The following is a 17,033-nucleotide window of genomic DNA, read 5'->3' as shown; positions in this document are numbered from 1 at the left end:
CGAGAACATAATTATGATATCATATATCTTTCGGGATAAGCTCTTCAAGCATCCCATGAGATGTACTTCAAGTCATCATATAACATCAATTTTGATTGATATTGGGTACTTAAACTAAACATGGCGCGACACACCATTTTGTTATATATCATTATACCCTTTTGATGTTTTGACCACTAGTCCAAAAATTACTCGTCTTTCATACGAGTTTAATATAGACTTGACTATCTCTTTATTGGCCAATATATATCTTTATACGCTCACAGAGCGGAGATTTATGATCCTCATTAATCACATTTGCGCTATATCATTTTATTGTCGACATTATGTCTTTTGGTTCTATATTTCCCATGATGACATGGTTAATCGAGATCTCTTTAATCATTATATAAATGATTTTATTCAGGTACCTGATTTCATTATTAACCATATCAATCGGTTTTTCTGCTCCTCTTGAGGAGTATCTTTGCTCCTCCTAAGGAGTTTATGTGCTCATCTCTATGAGTCTATTAGCTCTTCTTTAAGAGTCTATCTACTCCTCTTTAGGAGTTCATTTGCTCCTCTTTTGAGAGTATAATCTCTTTTTAATTTGCTCTTTTTCTTTTTGAGGATTTTATTTATCTTAGGAACCATAGTAGTCTATCACGTTTCTTATGTGTCATAGACTTAGTATGTCATCCGCCAGAGACATATTTTATTGGAGCATTTTTAGTTGGGATGAGAGATTTCTCAGAACTACAAGTTCATATTCATTTAAGCGAGGATCAATATGAATCTCATTCATCAGCTTTTTGCATTTGATTTCCAGTATACATTTTGAATAGTGGTCTTTTGAACTTTTGAACAATCAAGTTCACATTCAATATATTCATTTGTTCAAAGATCCAAAGTATTATATGATTTCCCCATAGTGATGGGATCTTTATCATCCAACATGATGATATGCAAATCTTGCAATAAGCACATCTCTCATAAGATGGCTTTAACATTATTAGAGCGGAGATTCATCTCCCGCATCTATATATTTCATCCTCTGTGGATGATATTTTTATGCGGTGTGGAGGAGCATTTTAAAATATATATCACACACCCATAAGATTCAAAATGAGATATATTTGATCTCCAACCATGAATACATAACATGGGAGAAATATTTCTTTATAGATTGTTGGTCTCATATATAATATCGACTACATGCAAAACTGCATGTTCCATGTTTTGACATGGAGATTAAATCACCAAGAACCGTTTTGCAATCTCTTGGGGTTGCGCTATGAACGATTCATTATAGCTAATTTCAAGAGTGAACATCATGGATGTTATCACATGCAACATATATATGTGATAAACTATAGGATATGACTTCACTAGAGTTATATCGCTCTGGGGTATCAAATTCACCAAAGTTTATCGACTTATTATCGATGTGGGACTCCTTTAATTTCCCCCTCGAGATGATAACTCTTGGAGTTCATTCATCTCGTACTGAATCCCACTTTAGGATCAACAACATACCGATTTGGGTCATGTGTATTATCTTAGATCCTTATAAAGATGTGAGACTAGTATTATCCCCTCTAAAGATGATGACTTTTTATGACCATTCATCTTTGACCAAATCTTATTTTTAGATCGTTTATTTTTGGGGTTTAATTTGGGGATTTATTAAATAAATCAAACCATCATATATATACAATGAGCTTGTTAATCCAAAAGGATGGTGAATGGACCAACACTATATGATTCTGGAGGCATAGCCTACTACAGAATTAAGGAGGAGGTATATAATCATCGACTCCATAAACAATAGATATAAATTTAAATGAATTTAAATAATTTCAACATAAATTAGATGTTACCTGAAATATGAATGAAGTGCACTGCTTACAACCTCATGAAATGTGAACGGGGACATGCAATACTTTTGAAAGAACTTTTGTTCCTCTGAACAAATTCTCAATGATTTATAAGATCATTGATTGACCGGGATGGCTTGACCGGCAATGTTATACTTGAAGCATAAAAGAATTTCATATATACTATTATTTTGCCATCTTTCTTTCATGATATAATCATATACATGCATGTCTCCAATATGGTCGATCTTGTGATACCATAATTATTTATAGTCTAAACATAATAATTTTATTAAGAAAAAATGTCTTTGAAACTTCATGAGTTTCTTTGAGACTTCAGAGAATGCTAGACATCGATAATTATGAATCTGATGTCTTTGAAAGTCGAGAGACTAACTCACCTAGACCTTCCAATTATGTTTGCACTTTCTATGATATACTGACATGTGCTTCATATATTCTCATAAGAGAAATATATTTTTGATTTTAAAGATATTTCATTATCTTTAAATCTCATATAACACATATAGTTATTGTTTATGAATAAACAAAATTAAATAAACAAACATAAATTCAGAAAATAAAATAAGAGCTATAGCCTTATATATAAGAATTTAATAGACATAACTTTTCTTTGATCGTAGCGTAGGCAGAGCCTATCATATATAACGATCAATCTGGAAAAGACAAATCTTTTTCTTTGAACATGAATGAGGCAGAACCTCTATATGTATAACGATCAATCCGGTTTCTTTTTTATTTGATCATGAATGAGGCAGAACCTCTATATGTATAACGATCAATCCGGAAAAGACATAGCCTTATATTTGATCGTATAGAAGGCAAAACCGATCTTTCTAGAAAGGACATAGCCTTTTGTTAGATCGTGATGGAGATGTGAAGCCTACCATGTCAAATGATCAATCCAAATATTGTATAGCTTTATATATGATCGTAAAGGAGGCAAAGCCTACCATATATCAAACAATCAATTTGGATATAACATAGCTATATATTTGATCGCAAAGGAGATAAAACCTACCACTTATAACGATCAATCCAAAAAACGACATAGCCTTTATATTTGATCATATAGGAGGCATTGCCTTCCATTTTTAATGATCTTTTTGGAAAAGACATTGTTTTTTGTTAGATCTGGAAGGAGGCAAAGCCTACCATATATAACGATCTATCTATCCGGAAAAGACATACCTTTTATTTGATCGTAAAGGAGGCAGAGCCTACCATATATAACGATCTATCTATCCAAAAAAAAAAACTTTTATTTGATCGTAAAGGAGGCAGAGCCTACCATATATAACGATCTATCTATCCGGAAAAGATATAACTTTTATTTGATCGTAAAGGAGGCAGAGCCTACCATCTAACGATCTATCCGGATATGATTTAGCTATAGATTTGATCGTAAAGGAGGCAACGCCTACAATTTATGACGATCAATCCAGAAAAAGGCATAATTTCACGATGTCTATAATATTTATGTTCTATAAATATAAATCAAAGCAGTATAAATTTACTTACCTCGTAAAAGCTCCAGCAGTAAAGACATCGTGCTGATAACGTGTTATAAAACATAACGTAAAATATAAAATTATTATATTATATATGTATATGTATATATGTGTATGTATAATATATACATACTATAGAAAGAGAGAGACGAGAGGTAAGTGAAAGAATTCTTCTCTCTTACTCTTATTATTACATCTTCTCTCTTACTCTTCTTCTTTTATTGTTCATATATTTACAATTGAAGGAAAGCACATATATATATAGAGGTTTAGTAAATGGATAAGCATTAGTTACTTGATCACTAAGTAACTTGGGGACCAAGTTTAGAAGATAAGATCAAAGTGATGGATAATCACTCTTATGATTATCCATTTATAACAATATGTTGTTTTTCAAGGAGAATTATTGTTTTCGCTCTCCTTCATGCAAGTCTTTGTTTTCTCTTTAAAAACTCATGTAACCTCATTATCAAAATTATCTAGTCTTTTGAATAAAAATCTTTCTCTCATTTTCTAGATCAATCTCGTTTGTGAGTAATATCAAACGAAATCCTTTGTTTATTTTTGGTGAGTCATATCCGAAAGTAGCAAAGTGGAATATCAAGGGCCTTCCGCAACCCTTGTGAGACCATTTGATCCACATCATTTGTTCTTTGAAGCTTTACGGTTTCATAGAAGAAAAAAATTATCTTTCTACCAACTTCGAGTGTCGATTCTTTGGGAGGAGTCTATCAGAAAATCATTAACAGAAGATTAACTAAATACAATATTAATACTTAATACTTATACTATCAACCTATGCATTTACCAGAGAAAGCTCGTGTAATCAATCAACTAATCAAATTGATAATATAGTATGAGGTCAGGACTTAACTGCATTCTTTAGGATGATAGAGACATCTAAGAGCAACTCAAGAACCTTCCCACCAACATTCTTTCTCCTAGCTTCTTCGTGGTCCATAATACCGTCCGAGGTTGTAAGAACAATGTTTCCAAACAAGATAAGTCAAAAATTCAATGTAAGCTCACCAAAGATAAGACTTCTCCAAGATAACACAAAGCACATAATCCAATTCTTATTCCTCTATAAGATTCTATGTATTAGCAAGTCATGAATCTAGAAGCGGAAAATCTATGCTTGAGAGTTTTGATACAGTCAATTCACGGAGTCAACACGCTTATCATGACAGAAACTCGCCAAGCGTAACCCCTCAGAGTCACCGGGCAGTCTTCCCACAACCAGACAAGCCACCGCGAGCATTACTGCCCCAGAGTGTGCTGTCTGATCTAGACCCCCGCGTGAACTGAGTCGATCACCAAGACTAAGTTATACAGAAACAATGAAATCATGACATGCAAACAATCGGACAATCAAAGCAACCAGAGACTAAGTGAATCTATGCAATCGGACTGTCCAGCTCATAACAACCGCTCACCAACCCTGTCCGAATCTGACAAGCCTTGTCTGAATCCGACCAACTCTGTCCGAATCCGACCAACCATGTCCGAAAAACACGGACTGTCCAAATAACCGTCAGTTCACTCTGAAACTCACGGACTAGCTGACTCGAGCTCGGAATTCACCCGCACAGATAGGATTTCTCGATATAAACTCATATTCCTCGATCATTCCTTCGATTCAGACTAAGTCCTTTGAACATTCGGATTCCCTTGCACACCTTATGTGTTTCCCGAGAATAACCTCTCAAGATTTTGCCATTTCTCCTTACAAATCCAACACTTCGACCTTTTCCCCAATCCCGCCCAGTTCTGTCCGTGGATTACGGGTGTTACAATTCTCCCCCACTTAGGACTAGATTCGTCCTCGAATCTTTGCCTTTCCTCGGCTTTTCTTTCTGTTTTGGTTCAGTTTCCTGCTTCTCAAACCACTTAGGAAATTTTTCCTTCATTCTGGATTCTGGTTCCCAAGTAGTTTCTTCTTCACCATCGCAATCCCACAGAACTTGAATCATTTTGACTTTCTTTCGGCCAACAGCCTTTACTTTTCTTCCCACAATTCAAACTGGTCTTCCCTCAACTATCAAATCTTCCCGCAAGTCTGATGGTGGTTCGGTGGTCACGTTTTCTCCATTGCTTATGCATTTCCTTAGCATAGAAACATGAAACACCTTATGAAATGCAACCATTGACTGCGGCAGATCCAACCGATATGCTACTTGTCCAATTCTTTCCAGAATCTTGTACGGTCCCATGTACCTTGGACTCAGTTTTCTAGTCAACGCAGATCGGTCCTTACCCTTATAGGTGACGGTCTTGAGGTAAACCATATCCCCAACGGCGAACTCCAACTCTTTCTGGCAAGAAAATGATCGTTTGAAGCTCATTAGATGCTCTGAACCGGAGCCTCACATACAGAATTCAGTTACATTTGGTTTGCTTATACCACTACTGTTGACACGAAGTGAGAAATTTAGTGGTCATGAATTTCCTTATATTTTATTGTTACTATTCTATTTGTATTATGGAAAAAAACCGAACCGAACCCGCCGAACCGAAACCGAACCGATTCACTGTTCATAACTGATCGGTATGATTTTTTAAAATTTCGGTTAGCATGTATCATTTTCTCCCATCTAGTCGAGTAGACTGTCAACATCCATTTTGTTATAATAACCGAGATTTTTAATCACATCTTCAAGTTCGCGAATGTCATTTGATTCATCTCCTAAATTCCTTGATTCTTTTTTTTTTTGAAGGAATCCTAAATTCCTTGATTATTTTTTGATATAATATTTAAAAATAAAAACTGATATTATTAAATTAATTATTTTTAATATTAATTTTAATTATTAATAATATTTTAAGGAACCAGATCCGGATATCCGGTCCTTAAAATCAAGATATCCAGATCTGGATCCGAAAATTTACTATAAGGATCCAGATCTGGTCAGGCCGGATATCCGGATATGAATTTACAGGCCTAGATAGAAAGATGAAGAGGTTAACCTAAATTATTTCTATCATAGATTCGATGGGGGACAGGCCAAAATGCCATAAAACAAAAAAAAAAAATCTGGCATGCCAGTGTTTAATCTGTATGCCATAGAAGCATGTGATATTTCGACTTTACCCTTAATGAAGGAGAAGAGATATAATTGATTTTAATAAAATTAATTTTGAAAATAACAATCCACCCGATCCGATCCAACCCGTTCTGGATCCGAGAGTGAGAAAATTAAAACGAGCCCGATCCGAAATCCCCCATTTCTCTCTTTTTTCCATTTCCATTTCTGATATCCCGAAATCCCCCACCTGTTTTGCTTGAATTACCTTGACGCGTCCGTTGCTGCCTGGATCCCCTTGCTGCCTCCATCTTTCAGTTGGTAAGTCAAAATAACTCCCCTATCATCCACGATTTGAGAAAGTAAGTGAGATGAGTGAAATTAAAATTATGGATTTTATTATGAGTTTGATATGAAATACATTGGTAATTATTAGAATGTAGTTGGGTAATTGTATGTTTAGAGTGGGGAATGATGTAGTTTCCCAGTTGGTAGATGTTATTGGATGTTACGAAAGTTGGAGAGGGACGAAGGGGATGGTTCAACTGTTACTGTTGAGGACAACTTGGGACAGCTGGTACACATGAGTTATAGCCGTTTCTGGAAATCGTAATTGTTATATATTTTCAGGTGTCGATGAAGAAGAACATCCTAGTAAACGTACATTTTGACTATGGAGGATCATATTCAGTAGAGCATGAGTGGATTTTGAAAAGCTCTTTATATGTTGTATTGTTGAAGACTACATCGCTAGAGAAGATAACTTATTTAGTGCTAACGGATAAGATCTTTAAGAAGATGGCGATAGATAGAGCCACAGGAATGGTGAGACTAAGTTACAGTCTATGTGAAGGTCGAAGAGAGTCAATTATTTTCGATGACGAGGATGTTTATGTATTTTTAACGTCATTGGATAAAGATGGGCTAAGACCAGTTTTGCGTGTGGAGTTTTCTGGTGAGTCAGAACTTATGAATGGGGGCGAGCAACTTTCAAGAGCGGAGCGAGGAAGTTCATATGGTGTTAATTATGTGGTGTTGGACTCCAATGGTAGAGTTGATGATGTAGTTGATGATGCAGCAATCGTGACTACTCACAAAGAGGGGGATCAACAGAAGGAGCTGATCATTGAGGAGTTGACGGAGAATGCTAATAATGAAGATTGTGAGAATGTATCAGGTAAAGAAATTGTGGCTGTAGATCAACCGATGGATGACTTTGTGGATGCTAGGCATGAATATGTTGAGCTTCCGTTTAAAGAAAAAGTGCATGTTGTTAAAGAATGGGAAGATGGTATGGGTTTAGAAATAGACCAAGAATTTGCTTCTAAGGAGGTGGTTTGGGATTTGTTAAACAGAGCTTCAAATGAGAATTGTTTTGGTGTCAAGGCGGTTAAGTTAGACCCGACGCGACTTATGGTACGATGTACTCAAGCTGCAAGAGGTTTTAAATGGTATTTACTAGTTGCAAAAGTGAAGAAATCAGAATATTGGAGTGTGCGGGTACATAGAAAGACATACATGCTCTCGGTGTGTTAAGAGTACAAGCTATGTCAAACAAAAAGGCACACCACGTTTGGTAGCAAGTGTTTTGCATACAGACTATCCAGGTAAGTTTGATACACCGACTCCTAAAAACATCATGCCTCTTGTTCAAGGAAGACTTGGTTTGGATTGTTCCTACTCTACTGCCTTGAGAGGGAAAAAACAACATGTTAGTGATGTGAGGGGGAGCCCTGAAACAAGTTACAAGATGTTGTATTCTTATTTGCACATGTTAAGGGAGGTCAATCCTGGGTCAGTAACAAGTGTGGAATTGGATGAAGAAAATAGGTTCGAGTACATGTTCATCGCTTTGGGCGCTAGCATTGAAGGGTTCAGTGCAATGAGGAAAGTGATAGTTATGGACGCAACTCACCTTAAGACTGTCTATGGTGGTATGTTAGTTTTTGCAACAGCTCAGGATCCTAATCATCACCAATACCCCCTTGCGTTTGGTGTAATTGATAGTGAGAATAATGATAGTTGGAACTAGTTTTTGTCAAACTTGAAAAGCCTTATACCGAATATTCCTGGATTGCTTTTTATAAGTGACAGACATTCAAGCATTATCAAGGCTGTGGCGGATTTGTACCCGAGCGCATCTCATTGCAATTGTGTTTGGCATTTGTCGCAAAACAAAAGAGATCGGATTACGTATGACAAGGATACAGCAGCAGAAAAATTCAGGGATTGTGCTAATCTTTATACTAAAGTTGAGTTCAACAAAGAGTATGCTGATTTTAGGAGCAGGTTCCCAAAAGCTGCTAAGTTTCTGGATGAGAGGACCAAGATTGACAAATGGGCAAGGTGCCAATTTGAAGGAGACAAGTACAACATAGTTACTAGCAATCAAGGAACACCTTTCAAAGTGGTGGGATGAGGCAGTTGAAGAGGAGCTGGAACACCTAGACATCAAAATTACTCAGCAGAAGGAGGCTATTCAACACGCCTACCAAAACCCTATGTTAGAGTCAATTCGAGAGACTTTGCGTGTAATGCGTGTTGAGATTGATGAACTTAAGGAGGGATTAGCCCAGAAAGACTTCGAGATTGGTAGGCTGAGGGAGTTACTTCGCAAGTGGTAGAACTTGTTGTGTTGTCCCTAATGATCTTGTTGTGTTGTCCCTAATGATCTTGTTTGTGTTGTTATCTCCTCTGATCTTCTTCTAATTATGTTTGTTTGATTAAGCTGAAACTTCGGAAACTTTGTTATCAAAGCAACTTATTTAATTTATCATCTTCTTCTAATTAGTTGTACATTACACCAAACATTGTTGTACCACATTAAACATTGTTGTACCAACATAATATAGTTGTACCAAAACGACATATAGTTGTACCACACCAAACAAAGTTGTACCACACCAAACAAAGTTATCCCTAAACATAGTTATACCACACTTAGCATAGTTGTACCACGCCTAATTACCAAAAGAAATTATAGTTTTACCAATCGAGTTAATCCAACAACCAAACAACCTAATACAACGACTTAATCCAAAAACACATCATTTGGTCTTCTTCTGTCGCTTAGGCTCCACTGCAAAGGGTGTCCTTATGAGCCTGGAGGGTTGCCTTTCTCGCTTCTTCCCAGTTTCTATTAGAGTTTCACTCACCTTCTCTTTAATCTTCTTCTCCTTTTGAGTCTTGCATTTCTTCTTCTCCTGCACCTCCACCTCACTCTCGCTATTCTCTTCATTGCCACCTTCATATTTAAGAACCAAATCTAAATCAACAATTCTAGGAATCAAAAACTTTATATAAATGAACCAAATCCAAAATACTCACTAGTTTCACACACAGCTGGAGAAATATGGCCACGGGTTCCACTACATACCACCAATTGCCTTGATTGCTCATTTGGTTGATAATCCGTTTGTTGATAATCCATTGGTGTCCCAAATTGTACCCCATTCTTTTCTTCCTTCTCTATCGCACCAGACACATATAGTTCTAGAGCTTCCACTCTCCCACTCAAGTTAGTAACCTTCTTTATCATGTCTTCGAAGCCATTGGTCATTGTTTTCTTTAGGGAGCTAATCGATGCAACTATTGCAGCTAGATTCTCAGGGACTTCATCTGAACCGATTTCAGGGCCTTCCTCTCCGACTTCATGGGCTTCTTCACCTTTTTCAAGCAAACCCCGAGAACGCAAGTCCTTGTCGTACAAAATTTTCCAACAGATCTTCTTCTTCTCTATGGCCAGACGCTCTCTCCAACTATCAACCATTGGATCAATAAAACCTATCCCATCATCAAAACCATCATCTATGATTCGACGCAACAATGATCTCTCAGCAGAGTTTGGTTCCAAGATGCTAGTTATAATCTGTGAATGCAAACATATTTATCTTCAAATGAAATAGAGAACAAGTTATAATAATACCAAATAACTCCAGAAACTCTTACCTTGCTATCTCCAAGTTCTTCATTGATATCTTCCATTGGAAAACCCTTCATGGCACTTTCCGTGAATTTGTGCTTACACATCCTTGGGCAGTCATCCTCAGCGAGTACAACTTCTCTAAATTTTCTTCCAAGTTGTGGGATACACTCAAATGCCAAAATCTACACAAACAGTACCAATTTTTTAGTGTTAATATCATAAATATACAAATTCAAAACTGACAAGCATGAAATAATGATACATACCTCCAGAGGAACAATGAATCCAGAAAAGGCAGGTTGAGGTTTTGGTTTTACACTGCCTTTTAAGTTTTTCATCAAACTTCGGATCCCTTTCATACACTCTTCAAATGTATAACGGCCCCAGGGGAAGTCCTCACAAGTGCTCAAATCATCAACAATTCCTAGAAGAAAGGAATCTATGTTTCCATCACCCTTAGAGTTTGCTTTCACTACCTTGCATAAAAACAACAATATAGTAAGCTTTTTCCTCTCTATACTGCTCTTCTTCTGCATCTTCTTCAGTTTCTCTTCCACATCTTTTATTTTAATTCTCTCAGTCCTCCCAAACATTTTCTTCACAAATTTTAAGCTTCCCAACTCCTCATACCCCTTCGGATATTCATGGCAGTCCAATCCGGTTAGCAAGGCATGCTCTTTCAACGAATACCGTATAGGCACTCCATTTACCACAAACCAACACTCTTTTTCCATCTCAGTACGAGCTGTGCGAAGCAGAAGCATCAACATACTTTAAGTTATGTGGTTTTGCTCCTTAGGCATGTGGAACATATGTATGAACTGGGAATGATTTCTGAACCACTTTATTTCTTCTGGCATTTCTCTATGAATGACACGGTTTGGGTCACACTACACCTAGTGATAATCTTACCCGCTTTGGTGTACTCAGATTCGTCGAACATCATTTCTGGCTGCATTGGTTGGGAATCATCATCTTCGGCAACATCATCATCATTTGTATCCTGCACAAATTCAAACAGAATTGAATTAGTTTCTTAATTCCACTTCAACTAGTTGAACCAGTTGAACCAGTTGAACTAGTTGAACCAGCTGAACCAGTTCATTCTACTATCAGTTCCTCCTAATCCTAATAATCAGATCCATTATCTGCCATCTCCTTTGGAAGATCGGAGAGCATTCTAGCTTTTTTTTGCGCCGATTGTGGCTTTCCAGACATTGATCCAGATTCGATTTGTATTCGTGAAACAAATAACCCGACGATGCTCTCCGATCTTCCAAAGGAGATGGCAGAGGAGGTGCTCTCTAGGCTTCTAGTGACATCGCTGAGAGGAGTGCGATCGACCTGCAAAAAGTGGAACACTTTATCCAAAAGTCGCACCTTTACAATGCTTTACATCGGTGAAGCAAAGAAGAAGCAGAGGAAGGAGTTTCAAGTGGCAGTGATTCTCGATTGTAGGCTTTATTTATTCAGCGTCAATCTCCTTAATCCATCTATAGATCTTATAGGTAAACTCATTAGCCTAGACGATGAAGATCGAGTTGACATGTATAAAATCTTTCACTGCAATGGTTTATTGTTGTTTGGAACCCTTAAACAAGGTGGATCGAACCCAGAACTTCTTTACACTTGTTGGACAGGTATGCTCTTGGATACGAGAGGAATTATCAGTACTCGCTTCGTCGCCACAAAGTCTTGAGATTTGTGGATGAGCCGAGTATTTGTGAGTTTGAAATATACAGTTTTAGGTCTAATTCATGGAAGGTTCTTCATGTCAATCCGGACTGGGATATAGGATTTTTCCGACATGGCTTGTCTCTCGGTGGCAACACTTACTGGATTGCCCAAGATAAGAAACATGGATCCCATGGCCCTTTTTTCGTACTCTGTTTTGATTTCACAACGGAGAAATTTGGACAGCGCCTGCCTCTGCCTTTTCAGCCTTTCGGTGGTCTAGATACTGTGGCTCTATCAAGTGTTAGGGGAAAACAGATTGCAGTGTTATGGCAGAAAAGAAGTTGTTCATATACCTTGAAGATATGGATTAGCAGCAGGATAGAGCCCAATGTTGTGTCGTGGAACAAGGTGTTGCTAATGGTTGATATGAAACCTCTGACTGGTTTTCCCTTCTTATTCTCCGCTGGAAGTTTCTTCGTTGATGAAAAGAAGAAGGTGGCGCTGGTTCTTGATAAAGAAGGAGATGGTGGATGTACATCTGATTTTCGTACCTCCACTCGCAACATAGCTTACATCATTGGAAATAACGGCTACTTCAAGACAGTGGATCTTGGCGAATCTAGAAAAATAACTTGTTGGCCACTTGGGTGCTCTTATGTTCCGAGCTCAGTGCAAATCAAGCAAGCAAGCTGCTCCACGAGCCAACCATAAAACAGCCTAATCTATTGTCGTTTAAAGTTTATAAGATTGTTTATTTTCTTATCTATGATTTATTATTTTGTATCCCAGACAACATGGCCTCTGTTTCTTTTGCTTTGTGCATCCTGTTATATTATATATCCAGCGCATTGCGTTTCAGAATACTCTGTGTGATCTTGTTTGGCTCTTCCATCGACACATCAGCCAAGTGCATTTTGGTTCTGCCTTTCTCTTGTAGGGTTTTCTTCTGTCTCGTAGGAGTTTTTTTTTTTTTTTTTTTTAATGTGATCTTGCATTGAACCTTTGAAGTTGGAGCTATAGTTTTTGTTTATACTTGGTGACAGAATCTATATCATAGTTTTAGCTGTGATCAGTTTGTATGTATGCTACTATGTAAGTTCCTCGTCTGTTTCCTATCTTGCCTTCAGCTTATATAATCTTTGAGGACTTAGAGTTACCACCGGAGCTCGACACACCCAAGAGCTCTGCAAACACACGCTCATCGGTTTTCGTGATGTCAACTCTGGGCATGCCTGTGAATCAAATCTGGAGCCAGAAGTCATCTCTTGCTGCTGAGCAGGCTGCAGCGGGTAGCTTTGACACTGCAATGCGTTTGCTTCACAGACAGCTTGGGATAAAGAACTTTGCTCCGTTGAGATCGATGTTCCTTGATCTGTTTACCGGAAGCCATAGCTATCTCCGTGCGCTTTCTTCTTCCCCTGTGGTGTCACTTGCCATTGAGCGTGGGTGGAACGAATCTGCTAGCCCCAACGTCCGTGGCCCACCAGCTCTTGTTTATGATTTCTCTCAGCTTGAAGAGAAGCTCAAGGCCGGTTACAAAGCCACAACGACAGGAAAATTCACTGAGGCTCTGCGTATCTTCCTCTCTATCCTACACACAATCCCTCTTGTTGTAGTCGAGTCAAGAAGAGAAGTCGACGAGGTGAAAGAGCTGATCATTATTGTCAAAGAATATGTTCTCGGTCTGCAAATGGAACTGAAGAGAAGGGAAATGAAAGGTGATCCGACACGACAACAAGAGCTCGCTGCTTATTTCACTCACTGTAACCTCCAAACTCCTCACCTACGGCTCGCTCTCCTCAGTGCAATGAGCGTCTGCTACAAGGCCAAGAACCTAGCCACTGCTTCTAACTTCGCTAGAAGGTTCATAACTCAAAGGTTAACATCTAAAACACCAAATTAGTGTACTAAAAAAAAAGAACAAAAGTAGTGGACTAATGAATAATCAAACAGCCTCAGTATATGTACGAGCTACATAATTCACAGTCACATAATTTTTGTTTATTTACAACGGAATGGTATACAAAGTCAACAGATAATGACTTCCGATATGCAAAGTTTGTTAAGGTGCTCTTTGAATTTTCTTTGACTAGTGTCTTTAAATGCAAACTCAAAGCTAGTTTTTTACGTCTTCACGAGACAATAAGCAATGAATCTATCATCTCTAAAGAGCATCTCCGCCTCTTGAGGAAGAGTCATGCTTAAGGTTGCCTTGGTTAAGCCGTCTATTCTTTGACCTTGTCATCGGACCAAGCTGCTTCAATATCCATGTCCTTCTCGAATCCTTAAGTTCTTCTCCATTGCTTTCTTTGGTTGTCACGTCCATGATCATATCAGAGCTTTTTCTCAGTCTCTTCGACTCATGATCCGTTGTATTATTGGCTGGTGCAATACAAAGATCTTCGAGTTCTGCAGAAATTGAAGATTGTAGATAATGAGTTATGAATGAGCATATATTTTAAACATTTAGCAGAAAACTGATATTGCAACCCATCTAATGACTCGAGAAATATGATCCCCTTAATTTAAAACACAAGAAGAGAGTGTTGTCTCTCGGAGAAGACTAACCATCTTCATACACTTCAACCTCTTGTAGATTGCTCTTCCTAATTAAACTTGCAGCTTCTTGTCTCTCACAAGGCAAAGAAGTTGATGAGGTTTGGTCTTGGTGCCCTGCACATTATAGTTTGACTATTACTCTTTGAAAATATGCAACGAGTAAAGAGAGCAAAATCAAATCATTTAGGAAAAAACCATATAGGAAAAAAGATGTTTGTTTCACGGTTTGTTTGTTCTGAAAATGCTAAAAAAAACCCATCACCCAACTTCTAACATAGCCATGTTCATCAAAGTGACGTGAAACTGATCCAGGAACATAAACTAACTAATTAACTAAGTGGTAATATGCAATAACATGAAGAAATTTGTGGAAGACAAAACTATGTGGTCAAACTGTCTACTATAGCTAAATGGTACTCACACACCGTTTGCATTTTTTACCCCATATCACATACCGTTTGCATTTTAACATAACTCGATTTATAATTTTTCAAGGAGTAAGGGGGGGTTATTGGTTTAGGATTTAGAAAGAATTTGAATGATTTTAAAAGTTATGTAAAATATGTTGTTATTCAATCAAGACTTTTTAAAACTCTTTAAAAATTTGGTGTTATTGGTTGTGGATTTGTAAAAAGTTATCTAAAATCTTGATAAATCTAGTGTTATTGGATTAAGAGTCTTATAAAGTCATTAAAAGTTTTATGTTATTCAATTAAAACAAAAGAATCATGGATTGTTAATGAATTCAAATTTTGTGTTATTGGTTTAGGATTTTATAACATTTCCTTCATAACAAAAGTCATGAAAACTCTTTCATCAAATAGAAAGATTTTGAAAGATTTTATGAAATATTTTACAAGATTAGGAAACACAAATCAGCAAGATTTAAAATAACTTCCTAAACAATCTCTTATAGAATCCTTCATTTTTACTTTCTAATTTTCTATGATTTAAAAAATCAGCAAGATTTTTAAAAACACAAAGTCATTAAAACTCTTTCTAAATCCTAAACCAATACCTCCCCCTAAATAAAATTGGAAAACGAAAGGATAATAAAGGTTAAAATACATATCATATTTGATACACATATCATTTTTGATATTCATAAAAGCTACTTTAGCAGCACTCATTTCAGCGAGCTTTTTGAAAAATTCAAATTGGTTTTAGTTAGACAAGTACATAATAAATATAGCGTAAGTGAGAGTAATTAGCTCAAAAAAGGAAAAAAAATGGTGGTACTTAATCATTTAATTAATTTTCAAAAAATTTAAACTTGGAAAACTGATGTTGACGAAGAAGAAGAACTTATTTACATGAATATATTGTTTTACTTGGGTAAGGTACACCAACAGTAGCATTCCATTCATAATTAAAGATTTTCATGAAAATCGCCCAGGTGTTTGTATTATGTCATTCTTAACTAAAGCATGCTATAAATATCAAACTACAGTTGGTTTGACATTATAAATGGGCAAAGTTACTAAAAATGACCCCTAAGTTGATTTGGAATACAAGTGTAACCTACATATCTCATGTTTGCGAAAAATAACCCAAAGGTGTTTATGTAATTGTAAATTGCATTGCACCTTTGGCTCCAAAAGTGAATCTCATACTATTTTAATGGCATTGGTAAGCCAAATTATAGGATAAAGACATATAGGTTATAATTAGAGAAACGAAAGCAAGTGTTAAAACTCGGTAAATTCCAAAATTGTAAATTAGTTAATTTTTTTATCTTGAATTTTTCGATAAACTTCTTTTTCATCTTCTGTCCTAATCCAAACAAAAACAAAAACACAAATTGGAGATTAGCAGCGGAAGAGGGTTTCGATAAGCTAGGATCTAGGGTTCGTTTCATTGAATCATAAGGATCTAAAAATACCTGGAGATTAGCAACGGAAGATGATTAGGAAATCGAGATCTATGAGCGCCTCAAGTGCTGCGCCTCTACTGGAGTCCACACTCACACATTTCATTCCCTAAAGATGATATATTTTGGATAATGTATACATGCATGACAGGTTGATTCATCATGTGTAAGTCTTTTCAATACATTTCCTCTTCTTTTTTTTACTAGCATTTGTTTTTCGTGTCTTCAAAATAAATTTGAAAAGTTTCAAAAATTAAATAAAATTAAATAAATAAATAAATTTTAAAAATTTTAAACCGAAATCTAAGAAATTACACACCCAAACCGCAAATTATTGGCTATAAGAAAATAATTATTTGAGGTCCAAATTTGGGATATTGTCGAAGCCCAATTAGTTAAAGGCCCGAGTCCGATCTCTTTCCCTCACTGTTTCGTCTTCCTCTTCCCGGTCCGATCAAATTCAAAAACTTATTTCTCCAGTGACGATACTCCCATTTCGGTTTTCAATATCCGATTATAGTGACGACTATCAAGTCCTAGTCGGAGAAATTTTCAGGAATGTTTTTGTTGATCTTTGTTTTCGGAATTTGT

At 36.7% G+C, this 17,033-nt stretch overlaps 1 protein-coding gene and 3 pseudogenes across 2 annotated transcripts; 3 read left to right on the top strand and 1 right to left on the bottom strand.

Moving 5' to 3' along the window:
- The first annotated feature begins 7,047 nt into the window (after positions 1-7,047).
- Positions 7,048-8,830, top strand: LOC147919816 (uncharacterized; annotated as a pseudogene).
- A 411-nt stretch (positions 8,831-9,241) lies between these two features.
- On the bottom strand, positions 9,242-12,497 carry LOC147919815 (uncharacterized protein At3g43530-like). Its single transcript, XM_087504252.1, has 5 exons — positions 12,367-12,497; positions 10,603-11,339; positions 10,360-10,518; positions 9,739-10,279; positions 9,242-9,655 (listed from the first exon to the last, which is right to left on the bottom strand). The coding sequence occupies exons 2-5, from the start codon at positions 11,104-11,106 to the stop codon at positions 9,459-9,461; spliced, it is 1,401 nt and encodes a 466-aa protein (XP_087360378.1). The 5' UTR covers positions 11,107-11,339; positions 12,367-12,497; the 3' UTR covers positions 9,242-9,458.
- Positions 11,468-12,874, top strand: LOC104771889 (F-box/kelch-repeat protein At3g16740 pseudogene; annotated as a pseudogene). Its single transcript, XR_015592374.1, has one exon. The product of XR_015592374.1 is annotated as an F-box/kelch-repeat protein At3g16740 pseudogene (transcript).
- Positions 12,875-13,241: 367 nt separating this feature from the next.
- On the top strand, positions 13,242-13,916 carry LOC104772896 (coatomer subunit alpha-1 pseudogene; annotated as a pseudogene).
- Positions 13,917-17,033: the final 3,117 nt, after the last annotated feature.

This window comes from Camelina sativa, chromosome 20, assembly GCF_030686135.1.
Source record: "Camelina sativa cultivar CO46 ecotype springtype chromosome 20, ASM3068613v1".
Classification (NCBI taxonomy): Eukaryota; Viridiplantae; Streptophyta; class Magnoliopsida; order Brassicales; family Brassicaceae; genus Camelina; species Camelina sativa.
Note: the sequence above shows the minus strand (reverse complement) of the source record. Positions and strands in the feature narration are given on the sequence as shown.

What these genes read in the sequence shown, in the direction of transcription:
- LOC147919815 (XM_087504252.1), bottom strand. Translation starts at nt 11,106, where the DNA reads ATGTTGATGCTTCTGCTTCGCACAGCTCGTACTGAGATGGAAAAAGAG. An exon ending in GATTCATTGTTCCTCTGGAG is followed by an intron (nt 10,519 to 10,602) that starts GTATGTATCATT and finishes CTGTTTGTGTAG; the next exon opens with ATTTTGGCATTTGAGTGTAT. An exon ending in AAGAACTTGGAGATAGCAAG is followed by an intron (nt 10,280 to 10,359) that starts GTAAGAGTTTCT and finishes TTGCATTCACAG; the next exon opens with ATTATAACTAGCATCTTGGA.